Raw genomic sequence first — 24,494 nt, forward strand, 5'->3', positions numbered from 1 at the left:
TTTTCCCGCTGGCAGGATACCCGATTGCCCAAAGCCTCACATTTTGGATGAAGACGTGGATGTTGGAGAGGAAAGACAGCGAATTTATCAGAGTGGAAAATCAAATGACATTTTACGTGTGAGAGACTTGTCCAAGGTCAGTGTTAGTCTTTATTAGGACACACTGTGGACAACAAAAAAAGAAAACTGATTTTGGAGAAAGATTTGAGTTTGAGCTTTATTTTTGTTCTGATGTTCTCTTACCAGACTTACACAGGAACAATTATCCCTGCAGTAGACCGAATCTGTGTCGGAGTATCACCTGGAGAGGTTTGTAGAGGTTTGGTTAAACTGATATATGGTACGGTATGTTACCTCTAAGGCTGTCTTTTTCTGCTTCCAAATATCCACAGTGCTTCGGTCTCCTGGGGGTAAATGGAGCTGGGAAAACCACAACCTTTAAGATGTTGACTGGAGACATTAATGTCACCTCAGGAGAAGCCTCGGTTGCAGGTCACAGGTTTGTACATCGCAGTTGTTCCGTGCTGAATTTGAGCATTGATGTCGAATACATTCAGTTGCTGATAATCGCCGTTGTTTTAAGTTTCTTTGATGCTGGGTGAAAAAGAAGGTTTGATACACTTCACCTATCTGCATAAATCTCTCACAGCATTTTGACCAATATCCTGGATGTCCATCAGAACATGGGTTACTGCCCTCAGTTTGATGCCATAGATGAGCTGCTGACAGGCAGAGAACACCTACACCTCTACGCTCGCCTTCGTGGAGTGCCAGAGTCTGAGATCAGCAGGGTGAGATGCAGAACTAGGTCTGACAGTTGATGGATGAAGTTTTATTGTGACATTATTTTGAAATGGGGAACTTTATCTTCTTCTAACTTAGGTTGCAGAGTGGGCCATCCAGAAGCTGGGTCTCTCAGAATATGCAGGTCACAGTGCTGGGACCTACAGCGGAGGTAACAGGAGGAAACTCTCCACAGCCATTGCAATGATTGGCTGTCCTGCTCTGGTGCTGCTGGTGAGTCCAACAATAACAGGATTAGTGGGTTATGAGTGGATATTACAGTTATAAGAATATTAAGCAGATAATGGACAAAATTCAAATGTGCCAAAGCTAATTTGTTTATTGTTCCTGCACTTTAGGATGAGCCTACTACAGGTATGGACCCTCTCTCCAGACGTTTTCTGTGGAACTCCATCATGAGTGTTATTCAGGACAAAAGAGCCGTGGTCCTCACGTCACACAGGTAAAGCATATATTTTAACATAAACAAATACATATGGATAACTGACATATAAAGCAAAAAAATCTGAATGCTTGACTCCTACGTTCCACAGCTGTGTTATGCCGTGGGGGTTTTATGCTGACATGTTTCGTTGCTTTAGAGCAGAGATGTCAAACTTTACACTGCAGACCACACTTTGATCTTAAATGGTCTGGTCCAGAGAAGCTCCACTTTTTGTCAGTGTAAAGAAGTTCTGCCATTTAATTATTTATTTATATTTAATTTCTTTGGTGTATGAAAGGCCAGAGAGCAGGTCTTCATCAGTAGCGAAAGCTGCAAAAAGGCCTAAACATATAAGCCCTCCTTCGCATTTTCCAAAGCTGTCCAGCGGGCCAGATTGAAGTCTTTACTGTGCCAATTCTGGTCCCCAAGCCTTATGTTTAACACCCATGCCTTAGAGGCATCTTCTGGTACAGTACCCCCAATAATAGGGCAACATGGGTTTAATACTCTGGGCTGTTTTCCCAGAGAAAATGCAGAAAGGAAGACGGAAAAGTAAATCATATGCCATAAGTCAGAGATAACCTTACTGCATTATTTTCCTTTGGATTTTGAATTCACACCTGGTGAATGAATTTTGTTTTTTACTCCATAAACCAATGCACAAAATCTCACTAGGAAGCAGGAAGTAATACGTTTGTCACTTAAAAATTCCTGCAGGAAAACCATCCACCCTACTGCTTTAAAGTCCCCACTCCCAGTGTCCAGATAATACATATGCCCTTTACAACTTACGCTGAGGCAATACTAGCAGTGTATGGTGTCCAACTTACAAAGACACTTTTTCTTGTTCTGATCGTCTGATTTCTCCCCTGTCTCTCTGTATTATGTGTGTACAAATGTGAGTGAGCACGGCATCTAATTGTTATGATTTTCTTTCCAGTATGGAGGAATGTGAGGCACTGTGTACGCGCTTGGCCATTATGGTTAATGGATCCTTCAAGTGTTTGGGAACTATTCAGCATCTCAAATACAAGTTGGTCATTTTACTTTATTATTTATTCATATAACAAAATACCTGATCTTCATTTTCCTCCTTTCCTATCCACCAATCTTTCAGTAACTATTTCACTAAAAGTGCCAGACTTTTTACACACTTTAGATTTGGCGATGGCTACGTGGTCACCATGAAGATCAGGGCGTCTAAGCCCGGTTGTGCCCCAGACTTGAACCCTGCTGAAGCATTCATGGAAAGTACCTTCCCTGGCTGCATCCAGAGCGAGAAGCACTACAACACGCTACAGTACAAGATCTCCTCATCCTCCCTGGCTAGGATCTTTCAGATGGTCCTGGCTAATAAGGAGAAACTCAAAATAGAGGACTACTCAGTGTCACAAACCACTCTCGACCAGGTAAATAGGTGCAGAAATGCACAACACAATGAATTATAAAATGGAAAAAAGATCTATTTCATTATGTTGCAAGACTTTGCACGTCGGTCATATTTTAACCTCCTTTTGCATTTTGTGCCTTGGCTCCTAATTTTATGGCGTATGTCAACCTGCTGCTTTAATCAAATCTTTGTTTTTGTTTCTTTGTCCCTGCAGGTGTTTGTGAATTTTGCCAAGCAGCAGTCAAGAGAGGATGAAAGTATTGTATTGCATCCAAAAGCTGCTGGAGCCCAGCGATATATTGATACCACACCCATCAAGTCTTTGGGGAGGTGAACTTAATTTAATGAGCTCAGCTGGAAGAGATCATTTTTATGTCATTGGCAGCCAGTGTTCAAAGTCCTATTGATGTGTGTACTTTGAGGGGACTGAAAGCTAGTCGGCATAATCGGGGCCACCTTTTGATTTGAGACAGTCTGCAGAAAAATCCCTCCCAACCCAACAGACACCAGTGACAGGCGCATCATTTTTTGGATGCCAACAGAGGATGAACTTTTGGTTTCCAACTTTTGCGGAAAAGAAGTCCTTTGTGTTTTAAATCCACGTTTGATGGAGTCTTTTGAATGTTGCAGTCGATCTGTTGCATCTTCTAACCTCACAGCGCAGCCTGTGAAGAAGTCGATCCCTTAAACTGATTTCACTCGTGGCAAAAGTGCATGCTGCTCGATTTTGCTTCTCCAGTAAACAATGTTAGCGGGCTTTGACTTTTTGGAAAATGTGGAGCATTTCTGTGCCTGCCTGCTATTTGTTCCACGTTCTGCTCACCTTTTAGGCCTTTAACTGATGAAATATGAAAAAAACAACCTGTAAAGAAAGGGTGTGTAAAAAAAGCATAGATTGTTTATATATATATTTTTGCTTCAGATGCCAAGCAAGATTCACTTTCACTGCCTTCTTTAGATATGTGGAGTAAGGGCTCAGAGAAGCAAAGGCTTAGCACCTTATTGATGCAGTATTACTCGAAGCATCATGAGATTTATTGGTGATCTGTGTAATACAGCTCATAATCATTACAAAATCCTTCTTGCGCTGTTAAATACATTTCATTAATATGATCTCTTCATGCCATTCATTTTTAATTTTTGCGCTTTGTCCTCATGATTTGTTTGCAGCACCTAGTGTCATTAGAAGATGATGACGTGTTTCTGTGAGGCAGAGTATAATAAATAATGAAGTGCGTTTTCTTTAAGATGTGGACCTTTATTCAGACCTTGCATTCACTTTTATAACCAAAAAAAGAACAGTTTTAACCTGAGATTAGGCAATATAGGCTTGAGAACTGCAGCACTTATCACTGACTACCTGATAAAGTCTCTGTACATTAACGTCAGTACAGTTTGCACTTCTCTGGAGAAAACTATCTGAGATAAGCATTAGAAGGGCTTAACTTTAGCGTGATTAAACACCTGCTTTATCAGCGTTCCTCCTGAGAGCTTAAAAGTGATGTCGCACTCTTAAATGGATGCTGTGACATTTCAAATTTCTTCGTTTGCTTCCGCAGGCACTTTATGATGAGGATGAGGATGCTCAATTTCTTTCACTTACATGTAACTAGAAAACTTTCATCTCGTAATAAAAAGCAACAACGTATGCTAACAAACCAATATGCAGTCAGCACTCCTCGCTGGTTTCTCAAACACTCCTTAATATTCTGAAAGAATCAAACATAGAAAATCCAAATGTTAAAGCGTAGCTAATATGACAGGAAGAACTCTGAGTTTTATCACAATGCTAAATCAACCTCTGAGAAAGAAATCCAATCTTCTGTTGATATTAAACACTGCTATTATTGCTGACTTTAAAGGTTTCCGGCATGTTTTTTAAAGCCTTAAACACGTAAACAGCCACATTATTGCTCTGTTTCCTCCTAGTTCGGCTCATTCATTTGTAGACAAAATTGCATAGTAGCAGCAGCAGCAGACTTCTTTGTTTCTTTGTATGAGGTTCATCCTTTAAGCCTTATCAAAGAATCAGAGGTATAATAGCCACTCGGAGACTGGGATAGTCCTTGAATTCCCTGATGTAGGCTCTGTGCTTTCCTTTGGCCCAGATGGTCATCTGAATAAACCCCAGTAATGTGTAAAATGCCACTGAAAGACAAAATATACAACATGTGGGGATAACCAAGAGGACTATGCAGGCTTTCTCATCAACCATACAGTTCCACAATGGATTATATTTATGGACATGCTCACTTGGTGACAGCAAAAGGTGAAAGGAAGCTCATACCTGGCAGACACTGGGTCATGATAGAAAAGCTCACCCAAGCTCCAACCTACAGTGTATGTCCAGTGTGCAAGCAGAAAGTGAGATTATGCTCAAGCATGAATGAAAATTTAATGCTAGATAAACCGTTCTGAATGCTGCGTGTTACCTCGTATGTGTAGTTTGGGCAGGATACAAAGAAGAAAAGCCAGGTGAAGGGGTTCTTATTTGGCATAGGAAATCTTCTACCCTTGGGTCCTGCAAAGATAATTCGTCCAGTGAACGGATTACATATGTATAATTTCATTTTACAGTATTTGAATTGATGGGTGACCCTGCTTCATCCATGAATGTTAACAAAGCTCAGCGACTCACCATCTCCCCTGAGCTTATTCAGAGTCAAGTGAATGGAGAAGTTGCCCATTTCACACATCTAGAGCAGAAATAAACAAATCAGGAGTCTGTATATGTGATATGCCATGTGTAATTATTAGTATACGTACCACAAATAGAATTAGTGCATAGTTGACTTGCAGTTCTCCGTATGCTGTGGAGAAAGACAGTTTGGCTTTGATATGATGAAAATACAGGAGAAAAACATGTTGTATGTGGCATACTCGGACTGACTTACATGGAGGCGTATAGAGAGGGTGGTTGATATAGTAAGCCAACCATGCTGAAAACCCCCAGTAATAGGCACAATTCTGAAAGACGAAATGAGCACATACATAAATACTTAATGTGAAAATGATCAGTGAAGTTCCAGTCCTCACAAAGATACTGTGTAGAGACTGCAAGTTGTATTCTGCATTGCCAAACGAAGCTTTGTTTAGCTTTATTATGACATTCATGAATTATAGTGCATTCAAGGACCTTGTGTGGATGGGCATTGGAAACTGGCAGTGGTACGTGCTACATGCTTGTAGCTATAAATAAACATTAAAACATGAAAAAACAAAAACTGGTGCAGGACAGTAAAAATGAGGCCACACACTGTGAAAGAGAGGAGCTTATTATCAGAGGCTCTCCTCTTTAACTTTAGACGTACCTCACCTTGACTATAGTCCTGAGAGGCATGGTCCCATGTGAGAAGCGATGCACAAAGATTGTCTCTATCAGCCTCTTCGTGTAGTGGAAGGTATGACAGACGCAGGCCAGTCTGAGAGAGAGAGCCGAGGGATAAGACTGGCTTCTGGCAACAGGTCATTCTCTTGCATAGTACATGTATACGTATATATAATAGTTAGAATAGCATGTTTTCATCATAGAACAATTTTAATTTAGCCGTGGCCTGTCGTAATTTGTGCTGTAGTTGATATTTCATTTTCAACGTACGTGACAACAGGGTGGGGGCTGGAACTAAGTGCATATCTGTTTGAGTAAATGTAGGGTATTCGAAAATAGAAGAGGAGGTAGCTCAGAAGGGGCCCGATATACTCTGCAAGAAACACCTGAAAACAGAAGAAAAGATGACTTTCTTTTTTAATGTGTCACAGATTAAAAAAAACAACTGCCAATATGCCTGTTGAATTAATCGTACCATAGTCCAGCCTAATTGTGGACCAAGATCTTTGAAATACATGGTGGCAGTGGTTCCCACTGGTAGATTCTGTAAGATTTCATCATCTCTGAGTGATTTTCCCTCTGTATAAGAACAAAAACAACCTTTAGGCAAACAAATCCATCTGGAAAAATACCAACAAACATTTTTACTATTCAACAGAGATCATCGCCTCTAGAATGTGGGCTTGAGAAATGGACAAAACAGCAGAAATCTTCATAGTGACACAGGCAGCGCTGTGCAGAGTTTCAGGTTTTCAGCACACGTTCTCTCTACCTGCAAGCTCCAGGGGGCACGGCCACAGATAATTTGCTCTACTAATTGGGCAGCATTTTTAGAATATCCTGAGGGGCAACTGACCCAAATAGATTTGAACCAAAGTTCTCTTGTCTAATTCTTAGCAGCCAGGTAGATCCCAGATATTCAAGACTAAAGCCTTCCAACATCATACATCAGGTTAGGCTGTATTTGCCTTTACAGCTTTAATTTGGGCTGAAATGGATGGAGCAGTGATGCATATTAAATGGTCTTTAAAACAATAAAGGAGAAATGGACAAAAGATTTCATAGTGGAAGCAGCACGCTGAAATGTATTAATGGTTCACTGCTCACTGAAGTACAGGATGGGTGTAAAGATAAATATGCCAGAACTTATTGGATAAACTTTTATCAATAGCAAATGATCCTATATTCAACCAAGGATATTTTTAGGGTTAGGAGGTGGCATATCCGAATCAGAATCAGAATCAGAAAGGGGTTTATTGCCAAATGTTGAGCAGGTTTACAACATTAGGAAATTGCTGCGGTGCTTCAGTGCAAACATAGTGTCATAAATAGCACTTAAATAGACATGAAAAAATAAAAGTAGGGATAAGAATTAAAAGTGCTATGTAGAAAGATATGTGCATGAGATATACATGAGATATATACATGAGAAAAAGAATTAAGAGTGCTACGTTGAAAGATATATACATGAGTGCAGGTGGTGATCAGTGCCAAACATGGAATGATGCAGTGACACAGCGTAGGGTCATGTGTTAGTGGCGGGGACAGTCATATGGTTATTGTTCATGTGTCCAACAGCAGAGGGGAAGAAACTGTTCTTATGGCGAGAGGTTCTGGTGCGAATGGACCGGAGCCTCCTGCCTGAGGGGAGCAGGGGAGCAGGTCAAACAGATATCATCAGTTGTCTGCATTAGTCTGTTTGATTAATCAAATTTTTTGCTTGACAAACACTAGACAGCGTGCACCTGCAGAGGTTTAGTTTGTATTTATTTCATTTACATCAGGTTAGATTCAATGGTGAATCTGAATTAGCCACAAGTGTGGCTGAAAGAGCACAGCATAGAGCGCAGCATAAAGTGCTGTGTGAAAAAACTGAATGTGGCTTGTAGTGTAAAGCACTTTGAGTGGTCAGCAACACTACAAAAGTGCTTTGGGGACTGAAGATGTGTGATCCTCTTTATGCATTCTGGATGCATTCTGGATGCATCCAACTGTAGGTTATCACAAACCTTTTACCTCTGACCTCTTTCTGATGGACTTTAGCTCTCCATCAAGTCAGGAGCACACCTGAAAATACTGAACTGACAGCACCAAAGATACATTTAGAAGTCAGGTGTAGGCTTACTTTCAGAACTGTAACTAGGAACTGTGTTCCTCACACGTACTTTTCTTTCTATACTAACATAAACCTTCTCTGCCATGGAGGTGATGTTTTTGGTAGTGATTATGTGGGTGTGATTCTGTCTGCAAACATGATAGCTCAAAAAGGTTTCAATTAATGTCTGTGGGGTAGCATAACATAAGCAGCATGGAAAGTGATAGGAAGACGGCATCTGCAGACTGTTCAAGCTTCTTTTAAGTGTTCTTAATTTCCCCCCTCCCACATACCTGTTTTACACATAGGACCTGCACAAAGGAACACACAAGTATAACCAAACTACATAAACAAATGAAAGATTCAAATCAACTAATGATGAAGTGACATTTAGCTTTGAGAACATTTGCACTGCTGTAATGAGTATAACCAATACTACCACAAACAGACCCGGGATAGTATGCAGAGGTGAGGTTACATGCGCTGTGTTTACATTAAAGCATTATGATTAGATAACAGAACACAAAATAACAATATATGCAAGTAACAAATGGTAAATGAATTCAGTCCTAGCCACTTTGTCACAATGTGATAAAACTTTTTACTGGTGTAGAGCGGGGTCGTATTAACAATCCACTAAAATGTATCTTATATCCAATGAGGTCATCTGAAGTCTTCATGGTCAACTTAATGACTAATTAGTCAGGAAAGTGACAAAAAACCATAGAACTTATGCCTTTTCCTTAAAAAATGCTTTTGCCTTTGTTTGTACTGAAAACATTTAGAACATCATATCAATGTGGGGGATTCTAAATATCACATTATAATTATCACATTATAATTTGGATCTAAATATTATTCACATTTGACCTCTGACCTCACTTTTACGTTTCAAGTCTGCCTATCTGTCAAGTTGACCTCCAAATGTGTTACATTTTTAATGAAAGTATAATATTATACAGTAAGCTTGAGTTATTCATGTCCAGTTATTTACAAATCAATACTTGTAAATAAAGTAAATATCTGCTATGCTTCCCTTATCTGATTTTTATTGCACTACAAACTTCTTAAATATATATTTTTAAAAAAAAATCAAAGAAACCAAAGTATTATATACAAAATTATTCCCTTAAAAGTAAGTAGCGCCCACAGAGTGAGCTTCTTTGGAAGATGTTTGTGCTCTCACAGTGCTTCTTGTTTAAAGCTTTGACTTTATTGTGGCATCCAATTTTGCATGTGTATCTAAAAGTTTATGGCCTGGAAAGTACAACACAATCTCAGACCAAACATTTCTACGTTCCAGTTTTTGTTGATTTATTGCAAAACCCAAATTCACAGCTTGATTCAAATGTACTGAGCTAGACATACAGTATTTAAGTCCCACCCCAGTTTTGTAAGTGTAGCATTGCAAAACAGCAGTACCTGAGGTGATGGATACAGACCAATACAGACGTATCTATGAATAAATGAGTTTTAACTAAAATCAAGAGTATTTGTAGAGATGTTGGCCTTTACGACGAAAAAAGATCTCATACTTATCTATACGGGTACTTGTGGGTAATGATGTCCAAATATTTTAGACAGTTTGAAACTTGAACTGAGTAACCAGTCTTGACACTTTGGGGCCACATTGCCTTCTGTAGTGTTTAATGCTATAAAACACACACACACACACACACACACACACACACACACACACACACACACACACACACACACACACACACACACACTAAATGCTAGATTTACAACACAGCCACTTACTTGGATCAAGCTTCAGGGCCTGTCTTGCTGGATACCAGTGAGGATCTGTGCCGATCAAACGAGCACGTATGCACACACAAACACAGTCGCAGTGTTGGACATAGCTGGCCCAAAAATAATTGATCACAATGGAATAACGTTGAGCTCTGCTACTCTGATAGATGCCGATGGCCTTGGGCTCAGCAGACATTTGGTAACGTTTCTGACCAGACACATGCTGATGACAGAAGCACTGTGGGCTTCAGAGAAGTAAATAAAAAATTGTTTTTTTAGAAGGACAGCTCTCTGGTGAAGAGATTTAATAGGAGGAACTGTAAGATTTTTCATTCAGAGATAGTGTAATAATGTTTTTTTATCCAATAACCACAAGTTGAAGGATTTGTTTACAGTAAACATGCAGTGAAAGATAATAAAGAACTAGGAGCACTGATCTTCTGTGTTTTATTGAATTATAGTATAACTCAAGTCTTGTTCTATTTATTGACAGGGTTCTAGGTAACAGCAAGACTAACAAAATTACAGCCACATGTGCTTCTAACAAATCTAAACAGGCTCATTTGTGCGCTACATTACTATTATAGGCACTCACATGATTTGTGAAAAAGGCTCTTTATGTCTCCTACTGTCGAGTGGGGCTCCACCTTAATGCAACAGAAAGTTTACAGTCAGTATAAACTCAACTTTATGTCAGACTCAAGCACTAAATACAAAGCACTGTGTCAATGAGATTGAAAAGTCATTTTCATGTCCTTATTTATTCATAATTATAAACTTAAGACGTATCCTGGGGGCCTTTGAATTGTGTTAAAATGTCAGCATACCTTGTCTAGAAAACAAAGCTGCTCCCTTGTCTTGGCATCAAGAACTTCCACCTGAAGAAAGAAAATGAGGCACCTTTATAATGTATATAACCCACAGAGTAAAAGCCAGATTTAAGATTTCTTTTCAGCTTTGTTGATCACAGTAGCACAAGATTAAACTCTATTGCTACTTTTAGTTATGTATTGCTTTCTTGTAGCTGTAAGGTAGACATTGTTGCACATGTAATCATCACTGTAAAAACACAATTTGAATAAAATATAAACGCCTCAAATAAAATGTGGTCACGTCTGCTCCTAAAATACCTACTGCAAAGTGTGTCCATTTGTCCTTAGTGATATGCTTTCTTGCACACATTTGTTTTCATCTTAATTAGACCATGTCAGCGGTGATGTATAGCATATGCAAGGAGGGTGGGTGGGTGGGCCCACAATTTGCTCTGAAAGCACTCCATACTGTGCTGCTCAGCAGAGCTGTCCTAGCTAAATAGGTTCCTTTACTGGACAGTGTAATAACCCGCTAATGGGTATCTGAAGATTTGCTGAGTGCACAGTCACAACAGAGGGAATGAGGATGAGGAAAAGCTCAACATAAAAGCCATCAGCCTCTTTGGATAGAGTGAATGAAGTTTTATAGGACATTTAATTCATACAGAGGTTTAAGTAAAAAGTTTAGCTGCAAACCTCAGTGTTCCATATAAAATGATTATTTCACCCTTTCACTCTTTGCGATGTGTGAGGATGCTTGCGGGATCTGGAATCAAATCATGCTCATGTCTCAGCAAAGCGCATCGTGGGAGATGGGATTGTTTTGCTTTCCATCTGCCAGCTTTCCCAGCTGCATTCTGGTGGCACACGCTGATGTATTAGCATGCTGGTAAAGAGCATCACGGTGTCGTTGGGCTGCACACTGTGCACTCAGATGTGCCATGGCTTTGTAAAACCGATCATTAGGATTTCCTGTCCTCCTGTGCGGGCGGCAGTGCTGACAGCACAGGTTGTACAGAACATGCACATGCTTGCAGAGGCCTTGGGGATGCAGGGGAAATTTAAGTAAATGTTTAAATAAACACTTATTTTATGTTTGCTGGGTAAAATCTGAGAAACTGAGCTTGCCAGCTTTTTAATTAAAAAAAACAAACACATATTGTCTTTGGACTAATATAACTAACTGATAAAACTGGAGAAAACTCTCATCCATAATCTTCTTCGTCTTCTAGCTGTTCCCTTTAGGGGTCCCCACACCTGCTCATCTCCACCCTACCCTCCTCCATCTGCTCTGCTACATCCAGCCCTCTGCATGTCTTCCTTTATCCCTGTGGTCTTCCTCTTTTCCTCCTGCCTCGCAGCTCCATATTCAACACCCTTTGTCAAGTATATCCATTGTCCCTCCTCTGCATGTCCTTCTCTAACTTTGTTTCCAAACCGCTCAGCCTGAGCTGTCATGCTAATATTTTCCTTTCTAATCACAAATCTAATCATCTCTGGCACTTCCAACTTGGCCTCCTTTCTTTTTATTAGTGCTGCCATCTCCAAACAATATATCATAACAGGTTTCACCAGCATCTTTATACCTTTCCTTTCACTCTTGCTGCCATCCTTCTGCTACAAATCACTCCTCATACTTGTCACCACCCGCTCCACCTCACCTGCACGGTCTCCTTCACCTCTCATGTGCACTGTCTGTTGTTTTGGATGGCTGGTATTTAAACTCATTAACCTTTCACCACCTCTACTCTTCATAGCTTCACTGTTCAGTTTAGTTCAATTCAGTTTTATTTATATAGCACCAGTTCAACAAATCCCCTCAAGGCTACTGTTGTTGTGAGCTGTCTTCCTCCCATTCAAAAACATGTATTCTGTCTTGCTTCTACTGACTTTAATTCCTCATCTCTTCAGTGTATACCTCCACCTCTTCAGACACGTTTCCACCTGCCTCACAATCTCACTACAGATCAAAATGTGACCGGCAGACATCACAGTCCACAGACTCCTGCCTGACCTCATCTGTCAGCCTGTCCGTCACCAGTGCAAACAAGAAGGGGCTCAGAGCCAGTTTCACTTTGAACCCATCTGTCACTCCTAGCGCACACCTCGACACTATCTCGCTGTCTTCATAAATGTCCTGCATGACCCTCACACACTTTTAATTTTTTTTAAGTTTTATAAGATAGACAGACTATCTAGACCATTTCTCTTTCAGTCAAGGACAGTAATTCACCTCTTAGTTTGTCTTAAATTTTTCACGTGTGTCTGACCCTGTACACTACACACAAATAGACACAAATTACAGTCCACTACTTAAATGGCTGTTTCATGAAGTTGAAGATGACGTTTCCTGAGTGAAGGATGAAGTACGTCTGAAAAGCCTCCAAGGCATCAAGGTAAAGATACTCTCTTAAATATTGTAGTGCCAATCTAATGGCAGCCTGAAGTTAAAGGAAAGTTAAACATTACGGCAAATGTGCCTCCATCCTGCAAAACCTCCTTTTTTCTTATATATCAGAAGTAGAGGATCAGTACCATTTTTAAAACTGTCCAGTCAGTGTGAAGGTGGATTTTCTGGCTGTCTTACTGTAAAGACTGGAAGCTTAACTATTTCCATATTTTCCACTGTGACTCAGTTTTTTCAATAACAGCTTCTGAGAGCATGGCACACTTCCCAGAGCATGTGGTAATTAGCTCGAGTTCATAGGCCTGCTGCACTTACAGCAAATTACTTGTCTGCTTCTTCATTAAAGCTTGTCAGGCCCTTAAGCCAAAACTGAAGGCTACAGAAAAATCATAGAAACACCACCAGCTTTGAGCTTATCTGGACAATAAACTTGGACTTTATAAACTTTCCGATCCCTTTAGAACAACATGTAATATTTTCAGCCTTGTTAAGTTTTCCCCAAATTTGGCTGCACCTCTTATCACTCTGTAGAGTCCTTTGGTCAAGTGCCTTTCAGTAACTCACTCTATCAGGAAGTGGCAGTTGCCCGTGTCATTTATTCAAGTAGCAGTAAAACTGTGCATTGGCTTACCTCAAAGAAGGTGGTCCGGCTCATGGCGGTGGCTTATTTTTGATATGTCCTCTGTGCACACGGTGAAAGAATGGCCTTAACTATTAGTATGAGCAAACAAAACACATGCACAGATCCCTCTCACACATGCAGGAATTGCTCCTCTCCTTTCAAAGACAAACCCTGTACTGACCCTTATTCTTCCGAGTCTTCACCACGCTCTCCCTCTCTGTCTCTCTCACCCTTCCTCTCTTTATCCGTGATAGTGCTGGGAACACAGAATCACTAGAGGCACTGTAGAGATCCTGCTCGTGGTCTTACTCTTGATTTTCTTTTCTCCAACTTCCTCCTCCCCCCACCTCCCTCTGTCTCTCACTCTGTTTTTTCCCTGTTTGTTAAAGTATCTTTGGAGAACACTCTTGGCTCATAAGTCTGTGTTGGCTCATGTGGCCACTGGAAACTGAGATGCTCAAGGAGTGGAGTATGCACAAGAACAGTAGTGTTTCAAAAATACACAAGATGGCACAAAACTTGAAATTCTCCTGTGGATAAAATGGTCTGCTGCAGTGGCTAAGAGTGCAGAAATGGAAGAGCAAGAAATAACTATAACTCCCTTGTGAAAAGAAATACTGATGAAAAATGTCAGTTCATTTGAGATATTTGAGACTTCATTAATCTAAATGTAAGTCTTAAAATGCAATATTGAGCTGTGCCACAAGAAGAGGACAAAAGTAGATTATTATGGAGTCACACTGTAATCACTTTTAATTGAGTGCATGTAGTTCACACATTCTGGTGAAAAACTGTCTTCAGTGTGAAGTCATCCTCACAGTTGAATCCTGTCAGAGTGAAACCTTTAACACTTTGAAAGTGTTTTGTTGTTTCCAAAAGTATCTTTGAATTCTAAGGTCTCTCCACCTGAATATTTTGTGAGGTTTTACTTTATGGTTTCTTATAAAGCGTTACATTCTTTCTGGTAACACCTGCAATGAAAAGAATCCAAATTGAATATGACTAAAAGAAGTTTGTCGCAATAGCAACAACAAATTTTTACAAGGATAAAAGATGTTTTCACAGAATATTTTTCTGCTGATTGTCCACACACTCCTGAGGCGGCTCTATATGCTGTATGCACAACACATATGCTACGTTTACACAACTGAGGTCCATAATAAATGAATGGACTGGTGCTTCCATAGTGTTTTTCTATACTAACTTTTTTCTACACTTAAGCACTTTGTCTATCATTCACACGGACAATAACAGTCATTGGGACAACTCGGAGTACAGTATCTTGCCCAAAGATGCAGACTGTCTTTGGGTTCACTTACCCCTCCTGCACAGCCTTGGTGAGACATTTTGAGTTTGCATTGCCTGCTTAGTAAGTTATTTTTTTCTAACCTGCTTTTTTTTTTAGTAGTTTTTCCACATGCACTTACTCAGCATTTTCTCCAGTTGTCCCCTTCAAAGGTAGATTCAGACACAAAAAACAAGTTGAGAACATCTCCTCACTTCTGTTGTTGTGATACTTGAGGGGGATTTGGTTTGTGGGATTGAAAGGCTATTGGATGCTAAACCAGACTCTAAAGGCCTCAGTCAAAATGATTATTCACTGTACAGTATAAGACTTGGTATCTGTATTTGTATTTGTACAGCCTCTTACTCCCTGAGCAGGTATACAGAAATGAATAACCTTTGTAATTTGATAATACCACGTGGCACATATGTTATTTAACTTTTTGTAACTATATTAATCATAAATCTAGGATGTTTCACAGATCCAAAATCAATCAGTGTTGTCAAATTAAAACTCATATACCTATATCCGTGGACATAAAGGTTCAGTAGCTATCAGCACTGTTTTCATCTTCTTGCTTTCTCCTTGATGCCGTGCTTCACTGAAAGTTTCAAATATCTAGAATGAAAATCTTTCTTAATCAAAGAAAGTGGAAGATTTTTTTCAGGCATCAACTTTCCTTAAATTATCTCGATAGTCTTAGATTATTTTTTTAAAGAACGCTCGAGCAACTTCCAAAGGAATGATGGATTCAGTCTATGCAGTGGTGTGCTGTTTGATTTTATTTGATGTGCTCATCACTTAAAAACATACACCAGCACTTTTTTTCAGGAATGTTCCCACTGATTGACTGCAAACTACTGATACTAATTACAGTTAATAAAAGGTTAACCAAGGTCAAGTATCACACTAACATGTAAAGCTGAATATATGTGCCAGGTGCTACTTGTACAGTAGTAGATACCTTATTAGAAAAATAACACATGACAACTTGAGGAATAATGTTTTAGGGAATTATATTGAACAGACTCCCACTTTGAGTTCCTTATACCATGTAGGATGAGACTGTCCTCTGCTGGTCAGTGTGGTCAGTATTTCTTGGTGACCCTACTGTGGCTGTTTATCTAGTTCTGCATGCTCCACAATCCCCAGCTGTTTTTGGACCACACATTAAACTTTAGATGCTAAACTGATGGCCAGTTAACAGGTTAGAGTTTGGTAGATACTTTCAAGGCAAACACATAATCTATCTTTATAAAAAACGCGCTCGGGATCATGTATTTTGCAATTCGCTAAAGGGGGAAATTATTAGAATTTGTTGTGACTTAATTATAGTGTAATATGCTTATCTTGGAGTTTAATGGGCAGTTTCGGATTCGCTGTTTAAAGCTTATTCATGGTAGCTGACTCCTATGTTAAAAAAAAAATTCCAAGTCTACATCAGGTCCTGTCGCCTGCTGATCCCATGGGCCATTATTGATTTTTCCATCAGGCTGCGTCACCCTCTAACCTCCGAGAGCTCCGGCTCATTGTAGTTTGGGGCTCTTTTTTTTGTCGGGATGTGGAGTTTAGTAGGAAATGAGCTAGAGGCTATAGCTAAATGTAATCAGCTCACTGCTGGGTGAGGGGGTGTGATGGTGGCTGGCAGGATGTCTCCTTCACTTTCTCTGTCGAGACCTGAGGCGGCGACCCTCTGCAAGAAGACATCGTGTGTCCACGCAGTGCATGCACATGCATACCGCCAAGTCTATGACGTTTAATGCTGAAAAGAGAAAGCTTATCTGAGGCATAATATTGGACGTTTAGAGATTTGATAAGCCAGAGTGTCTCTCTCTATTGCTTTTTCCTAACAACAATCAAAATACTGTTTATTGTAGTGTTAAATTAGTACATGAGGTTCTTTTTCAATGTACATGAGATAAACTATTAATATCCTAACCCTGGCATGTTAGTGCTTGATGCCTCTAGCAGGAAATATTATAATGAATCTTTAATGCAGACCTAAAACTGTTATACCATCTTGGTGTTTTTGCATCATGGTTCATACATGAAATATCCTCATGAACCGCATGTCCCTTTTTGCAAAGTAACAGCGGAATAAAAACAAAACACTTCAGACGAGAGAAAAAGTCAGAGGACCCCTTCTTAGACTTCCACATATTTGCAGGAAACATTAACTATTCGGAACAGTTCTCCGCCCCCTACCTGAACTGAAGTCATCTATTTAGTGTTAGAGAAAGGTTGGAGGCCTGCAGCACTTCTCCCACCTGGCTCTCATGAGAGTCTCTTATGCTAGTGCTTCAAGGGTTACTGAGGCATGGGCTGGAATTCAAATAAGCATCTGGCATGTCTGATATATAGGGGTTTACTTTGCTTTAAACTGATGCATGCTAAAATTCATTTATTTATTAAATCTATAGCAGATACACTCTTGCAACCACCTCTTCACACTTCAGTGTGGCTGCTGCAAATTGTAATCTATAAACTAATCTACAGTTTAAAGGCAATATATTAGTTTATTAAGGTCTGCTGCACATTATTTGATCTTGTTCTCCAGTGAAACCGGTGTATCTCCAATAGGGGGAGATAGTGGCCTACCACTGGGTAGTACAGGTATCCTGCAGAATCAGTTTTTGAATGAAGCCAGGATCTCTTAAATTCTTAAACCACCTTCTTTCATGTGTCTCTGTTTGATCGTCTTTCTTAGATTCCGGTCTGTGTTGAGGAATCTAACTCATATGGGAGACTACTCAGCCAACCTATTGTTCCTCTTGATGTCTGAGAAGAGAAGTTCTGCTGGAGGTGGAAGTAAATCTTATAAAACTTAAAAAAAAAATACAGACTAATTACATTTAACTTCCAGCGAGTTATATGAAGTTTGTCAACTTTAAAATTAAACCTGTAGAGTATAAAAGACAGTCAGCTAAACTTTTACCATTAAACCTTTTTTAAAAGAATACATTTTCCAATTTTATAGCACTCAGTATTTCTTTATTAATATAAATGATATGTGAGTTAAGAGCATATGGTGGTCGAGTTGACGACTAGTAATTCTGAGGTAAATGAAGGAGTTGAGCTGAAGTTATGAGCTATGCTCTGTGTTTTATTTCTATCAAATGAGTTTGAATTTGAAGTAGAATAGAAAATCATGAAGAATTAATTGTTTAGTTTTGGGTATGCTTTACCCAGAGCTGTTTCTGCAGCACAGTGGAAAAAAATTACTTTGATTTTTTTCCATTAGCAAAGACTCAAGTGAACTGAGAGAACACAAGTGACTGGGTGCACTAATTTCCAAGGCAAAAACAACCCTTTAATTTATTTATTTATTTTTTAGAAAAACTAATGACTTGTTAAAAAGAAATAACGAGAATTCTGTGAAATGACCTTCATCAAAATCCATTTGTGTGGAAAATGGCACACTCCAGTCTCTCAGGTATGTCATTCACTACAACACAATCTCAGCTTGATTGATTTTTGTTCAGCCTACAAAACATATTGATGATAAATATGAAGTTTCAAGTAGTTAGCTTGAAAGTGTTAGCTAAAAAGTGTAGAATACTAACAAGCTAGCTAACAAGCTAATTTGACCTGACACTGAGAGACTATGAAGGTAAAGGGGTTTTAGCCTTGATAAAACGTGTGATCTTTTGCATCTGTTAGTACTAATGATTATATTTATCACACTTTCCCCACTGCAAGTAAAAAAAGGAGCATTTCTCATAGAAGTTGCTCCATCACTTTCATGCACAAACACGTAATTTTTTGCTAACCCTAACTCTGTAAGTCTTCAATGTGTTGACAATCAAGCCTGCAACAATGTCTGTTGTTAACAACGCTGATGCCTGCATCGCAGCAAAGATGAAGTAAATGTTTCACCACATAAACTGCAGATATGAGGCGCTCGTAAGGAGGGATGTCACTGCTGCTTTTTGTTGCCTTGTCAGTGCTACAGGGAAAAGATATTACCACTGCTGCGGAAGATATCCCGAGTAATCAGTCAACATATTACAATGTGTCACTGCAGCCTCACACATCATTGTTTTCATTAGTTTTACTCAAGTAACGTCATCTTCATTGTCCAGACAGATGGTAAAGCAGTCAGCTGCACTGGCAGCTATTATGAAAGTTCTATGGCAGCCTGTATACAGTAGAGGAGCCCTGGGGTCCTGTTTTTCCTCTGCTTGCATGAGATTTTTGGAGATCATGTTGTTTTGTTTGTCACTTCTCAGAGGAGTTATGCTTTTGGTTTGTGTTGCTGGCTGTGTGCGCACACGACTATTATTAACCTTAAGGTGTCAAGTAGTTACTACTGGATCCTTAACACTCATTTTGCTGGCTTTAAATTTTCCCCCTCTCTCTGTGACACACTACTGAAAGAGTTCAGTTTGCCACAAACACCAATCAGGAGGAGAATTAAGTTACTCTAACTCTCTCCATGTCTTATTGGGGTCTTGACTCAAATGTCTTTTTGAACATTAGAATGAACTTCAGCACATATCTGAGCATGCGCAGTGACAAATCCCCCAGCGACCTGTTTTTCTTTGTTTCACAGGGTAATACCATATTTTAAGTTTGGAATACATTATTCATCCTTTCTTTACATTTATGAACTTCAGTTCCAGTACCACGATTACATTTTTTAAATTTTTGTTATTTGTTACTTCAACTGCTTCATCCTCTGCACTTTTTTTTTTTTATCTTTCAAAATTCACTCAAAGTCTCATTTCAGTAAAGATTTTGATGGTGCCATCTATGAAATGGCAACAATGTATTCAGCTGCATTTGGTGGAGCGGTCGCTTCATAACAGCAACTCGGTGATTACCTGCCTAAGTGCTGACATTTCTGACTTTCAAAAATCCCTTTTTGACCTGCCCTTTTTTGGGGGGTGAAAAAGCCTCTCTGTCTGAAAATCTGACGTTTTATTAGGCATTTTCAGCTGCTCAACAATAGTGCAATAATGCACTATAAGTTGGTGTTGATAAGCAATTCAAAGCCAAAGCTAAAAGGCTTACTTCTCAGTCCAAAAAAACCCCCCTCAGCAACAGTTTTATTCAGTATAATAAGCCACCCATGTCTGTAACTTTTTTTTATTATTTATTTTTATATTCTTACAATTGCAAATTGAATGCCTTTTTAAATCATCAGTACACTGGCATGAGTTATTCATCCTGTAATCAGGACTCTCTGAAATGCAGATCTGTAGATTAACACAATAAGATTAACATTTTCATATTGGTAGTACACAATCTAAAGCAAATTATCGAATGTTAGACACTGATGTCAGCGAAATGTGTCTGGTTTTTATGCATGTGAAAACCTTATTCCCATTTCCATTTCTTTAAACCTCATCTGTAAAATTACTCAACACAAAAATTCCATGTCCATGTATTTTGACATTTGACATGAATTACTTATCAGCTCCAAGGCCATCATGACTAGCTCAGTTTCACTTATTAGTGCAGGGCAGCGTAGGCACACTACTGCACAAGCCTAATCGTGGACGATGACAACGGCATAGGCACAGGGTATCTGTCCTGCCTTACTGACTCTTAGTGGACATGGTCATTGTGAAACGCAGCTTTTGAATCACGTCTTAAAAGAAAAACTGAACAACAGATAGAAGCAATCTGTGCAGGGATGTGAACATTACTGTCTCATTCCTGTAAAGTCTTGGTGAATGTAACACTGCACCAACTGTCTGTTTTGTCTTGCTGAGTGTATCTGTTCTGACCAAACAGCTGTGCAGGACATTTAGGACAATACATAAAGAAGACACAATATGTAGGCTATCACAGTATGATAATAATACAGATATACTGCAATAAAAACGAGTTAACTACATAACTGATACAGATCATAAAATGGGAGTTTAGTTATTCCTAAATGAGTTCCTGCCATGTACATAAAGTTTTGCTGAACAGGCACAGCTTGATAACTGCCATTTCCACCAGTGGGATATTATTCTGTAAAAAAAGCAAAAAGAAAAAGGGCAGAGATGTGTGACTTTGGGTGTTCATTGCAATTTTGCAGTCGGCTGTACAATATACCAGGGACACTAATCTCTCTGTGCAGCAGATATGAAAAACAACTGAACAACAATCATCTCAGATTAAAAGGAATCTCATCTCTGGTTTTCAAAACTTCAGTGAAATAAAAAAATAAAAGAAAAAATAAAATACGCTGCAGTCACTACTACATCATTTTCTTTTTCTCAGTTTACAACACAAGCACGGACCAAAATGTCTCCCAGTAATCAGAGGGACTGGGATAAAATCAAATCCAAGACCTCGACCTAGGAGGGCTTACTGAGCATGTTGGCAGGCACTAAGATGTTCTGCTCCTCCTTGTTAACTAAGAACTACCTGGGAGAAAATCCAGGTGTTAAAAAACCCCTCAAATCAAAATGAGGAAATAGAAATGACCTTCTGGGCAACAACCATTAGTGTGTGCTAAAGGTCAGGAGCAGAAGAGCAGGAAAGTGGAACAGCTGAGGCAGACATGGGAAAGTTAAAGCCACTGGCACAAAATGTTCAGACTGACACAGACAGCCACGGATTACGTCAAACAATGAGAAAAAGAATAGAAATCTGAGAGGAAACGACAAGCTGATTTGGAAAAAGTGAAGCACATATGAAGGCAGAGAGGCAGCTAGAAACATCAGATAACAACCGGAAAAACAAGAGCACCTTAATGGGTAACTTCAGAATTCTATTAGAGGGGATAAGAGACAAGACAAGGACAAAGTATTTGAAGAAAAAGACAAATTACAGATAAAAATCGATATAATTGCGTGCCAAGGAGATTAGAGTGGGCTGTGGAAAACAGCTAGGAGACAATTGGAGGATTTGTATGAATTAAAAACAGAAAACGCTGTAGCTGGTGAAGACACATAAATGTTGCCTTCACGTTTTCAATGGGAGATTTTTCGATTTGAAAAGTTTTGTTGAAATTATAAAGTATCACACGGTGATACTTTGTCAAGAACCTGCCACCTGCTTGTGTCCCAGCTAAAACGTTTGGGGAAAATTGCAGATGCTGTCTGAACAGATGGCTTCCTCTGTGACTTCACAATGATTTTCTTTATTCAGCCGTGACATGACTGCTGCTGTGATAAACACGTGTCTTTCGCATTTTTACTACTCAAGTCAATCTTTTATTCAGCCACACTGTTTTAACACTACCTTTCAAAAATTCTTTCTCCTGTTGAACGGTGAATCAGACACACTAATGCACGGGATTGTAGAATTACAGATCAGATAAATGTGGTGAGAAAAATGCATCGAGCAGGACTTTTAGACCAGATATAGCAGTGTTTATGGTATGATCTTCCATTCGATCTGAGAACTTGGCTGAAAAGTGTTTCAAGTCTTCATTAAATCATACTTTTCTTTCATGGCAGCATTTGACAATAATTATTGATTTGATTGGTTTATATCTTGCTGACTAACTGACCACACCCAGCCTAGAGATAGCTGTGAAGATTACCAATCATAAACTTGTAAAAACACTACTACTTTTTAATGATTGTTTCCCTTTTAACATTGAATAGGAACATGACATCTGACACCTAAGACATGTAGTTGTTAATGTTCCTGTCACTGTATCAAGAAGAATAAAGAAAAGACTATTTATATACCTTCTTTGTATTTTGCTTCTAAGGATCCAGACGTTCTTATCATTTTTAAAAGTGGTCTCGAGCATTACTTCTCCAGGCTTTCTGAAGGTTAGATTTCCTCTGGACATTGGCTACTTTTTCACTTGTACATAACCATTTTTAGGAGAATGTTTTGTGTTTCCTTTGGTTTGTTTGTTAAGCCACTTAACACTGACCCATCAGTTATTCAAGCATAAAAAAGGCATCCTACTCAAGAGATGAAAGAGTGTCATGTCTCTACATAAGAGACAACTTAGCAAAAAGCTCACTTTAAATTGTTTCTTTAGGCACGTTTTTATTAGAAAACATTCAAACATTCAAATTCTCTATGTTTCTTCATCTGAATCTAAGAATAAAGCCTCACAAACAGGTTGACAGGCATAAAATAGTATTTCTGCATCAACAAGGTGATTTCCCCAAGAGCTATTATCTGAAAACTTGGCATGTATACATTTTTCGATATACTGCTGCTTTTTCAATGTTTATGTAAAAAGGTGTAGCCACATCTTTTTACATAAGGCCATGAAAGCCACCTTTTGAAGTTGCCCAAGTTTTCTTTTTCGTATCTTATGCTTTTCCAAACTATTTCACTTTACCCCTAGCTTACAAAATGCCTTTATGTGGTTTTAGACGATTTTTAATTCTTTGTTTTCAAAGAAAAAAAAAAGAAAAGACATTTATTATTATTTTAAAAGAATTAATTTATGTGTTTTTGTTGGATCTGGAATGCATGTCCAGTTTTTCCCTGAGTTATATACCCCCACTTTACAGCTTTATTGTCATACCCATTTCTTTGTAATCATCATATGATTCTGTTACATATTTTAAAACAGAAATCATTTTCCAGTGTCATAGAATGTATTTTTAAACATGTATTGCATATTCTTCCACAGCTGTTCCAGTATTGAGCGGGGAATATTGGATGCTTGTTTTATGTATTGTTTATGTACCCAGAATGTGCCTCTAATCCTGAGGCAATAAATGCAAACTGCTGACTAAAAGTTTAATAGAAATGTCAACACATCTTTATAATGTGATGATGTTGTTTGCACTAATAAGGAGGTAGGCTGGTTTTGCATATTTTGGCCCATTAACTAGAAATTGCACACACTGCTGTCAAACGTTTTCCAAAGCATATTCCAAAATTCTCTGTTCTACCTGCCTGGCAGTCATTATCTTCCATTAATTTGAAATAGTCCATAATAAATAAACAAATAAATAAACCCACACCAATGGTAGTCAGCCATGCAAGGAGCTGGAGTGAGCACTGTGAGAAATTTGATCAGAGTTACACAATGATACTTGACCTTGTCAACAGCAGAATCTGTCCCAAACCACTCCATTGGTGGTGGAGAACTGGAAGAACTGGATGGAGTACTGGGCCATTATTAATGCCAGAAGTGGCCAAACTTTCAGGAGGCTGTTTGTAAAGGTGACTTTTGGTCACCGCTTGCTTGTTATGAGAGCACAAATTATAAGTGCACCGCATCTATCAGCTCTTGAAAGTCTTGAACTGTTGCTGCTAAATGCTCTGCCACACAAAAACAACTATGATAATCTGTTTTATATACTTCTGCCAACTGCATAAGCTGCATGTTTGTCCAGTTTTGGGTGTAATTAGTTCCAAACTAACGTGTTACTGTAATCATATCTTATTTTTATATTATAATAATTTATATTATTTTAGTTACGATCATGTTGTTACTTGTGTTACAAAAGCTCTCTACTTACGGTATCTGAAAAAAGATAAAGAAAAAAAAATCTAACTCATATTCCTTTCTCATGCTGTGTACGTGTATTGTAATCTGCTGGTTTAAGTTCAAGTGCATTGGTCTATAACTTTTGAGCAATAGAGACGTGGACATTACTTTTATTTTCATTACAAGCAAGGACAAGAGCATGATCAAATAGTGT

General features: G+C 38.9%; 2 protein-coding genes across 4 annotated transcripts in view; one reads left to right on the forward strand and one right to left on the reverse strand.

Annotated features, from left to right (window-relative positions):
- Nucleotides 1-3,865, forward strand: part of abca4a (ATP-binding cassette, sub-family A (ABC1), member 4a) — a 32,945-nt gene extending 29,080 nt beyond the window's left edge. For all 3 annotated transcript variants that reach the window (XM_086306967.1, XM_086306968.1, XM_086306969.1), the window contains 9 exons: nt 16-136; nt 247-309; nt 393-499; nt 650-791; nt 883-1,017; nt 1,143-1,246; nt 2,169-2,261; nt 2,388-2,637; nt 2,833-3,865. In XM_086306967.1, the coding sequence (XP_086163093.1) occupies nt 16-136; nt 247-309; nt 393-499; nt 650-791; nt 883-1,017; nt 1,143-1,246; nt 2,169-2,261; nt 2,388-2,637; nt 2,833-2,952 (1,135 nt within the window). In that variant the 3' untranslated portion in view covers nt 2,953-3,865. The remainder of the gene's footprint in view (nt 1-15; nt 137-246; nt 310-392; nt 500-649; nt 792-882; nt 1,018-1,142; nt 1,247-2,168; nt 2,262-2,387; nt 2,638-2,832) is intronic.
- Nucleotides 3,866-3,876: 11 nt separating this feature from the next.
- tecrl2a (trans-2,3-enoyl-CoA reductase-like 2a) lies at nt 3,877-13,676 on the reverse strand. Its single transcript, XM_086306973.1, has 13 exons — nt 13,650-13,676; nt 10,627-10,677; nt 10,395-10,446; nt 9,806-9,850; nt 6,422-6,525; nt 6,217-6,332; nt 5,935-6,040; nt 5,513-5,585; nt 5,385-5,428; nt 5,257-5,314; nt 5,051-5,139; nt 4,906-4,951; nt 3,877-4,766 (listed from the first exon to the last, which is right to left on the reverse strand). Exons 1-13 carry the CDS (start codon nt 13,671-13,673, stop codon nt 4,639-4,641), a joined length of 936 nt encoding a protein of 311 aa, XP_086163099.1. The 5' UTR covers nt 13,674-13,676; the 3' UTR covers nt 3,877-4,638.
- Between the last annotated feature and the right edge of the window lie 10,818 nt (nt 13,677-24,494).

This window comes from Aulonocara sp. 'chitande type north' Nkhata Bay, linkage group LG9 (genome assembly GCF_057382095.1).
Source record: "Aulonocara sp. 'chitande type north' Nkhata Bay isolate Kocher_YH1m ecotype deep benthic linkage group LG9, A_spYH_male_GT1.1, whole genome shotgun sequence".
Lineage (NCBI taxonomy): Eukaryota > Metazoa > Chordata > Actinopteri > Cichliformes > Cichlidae > Aulonocara > Aulonocara sp. 'chitande type north' Nkhata Bay.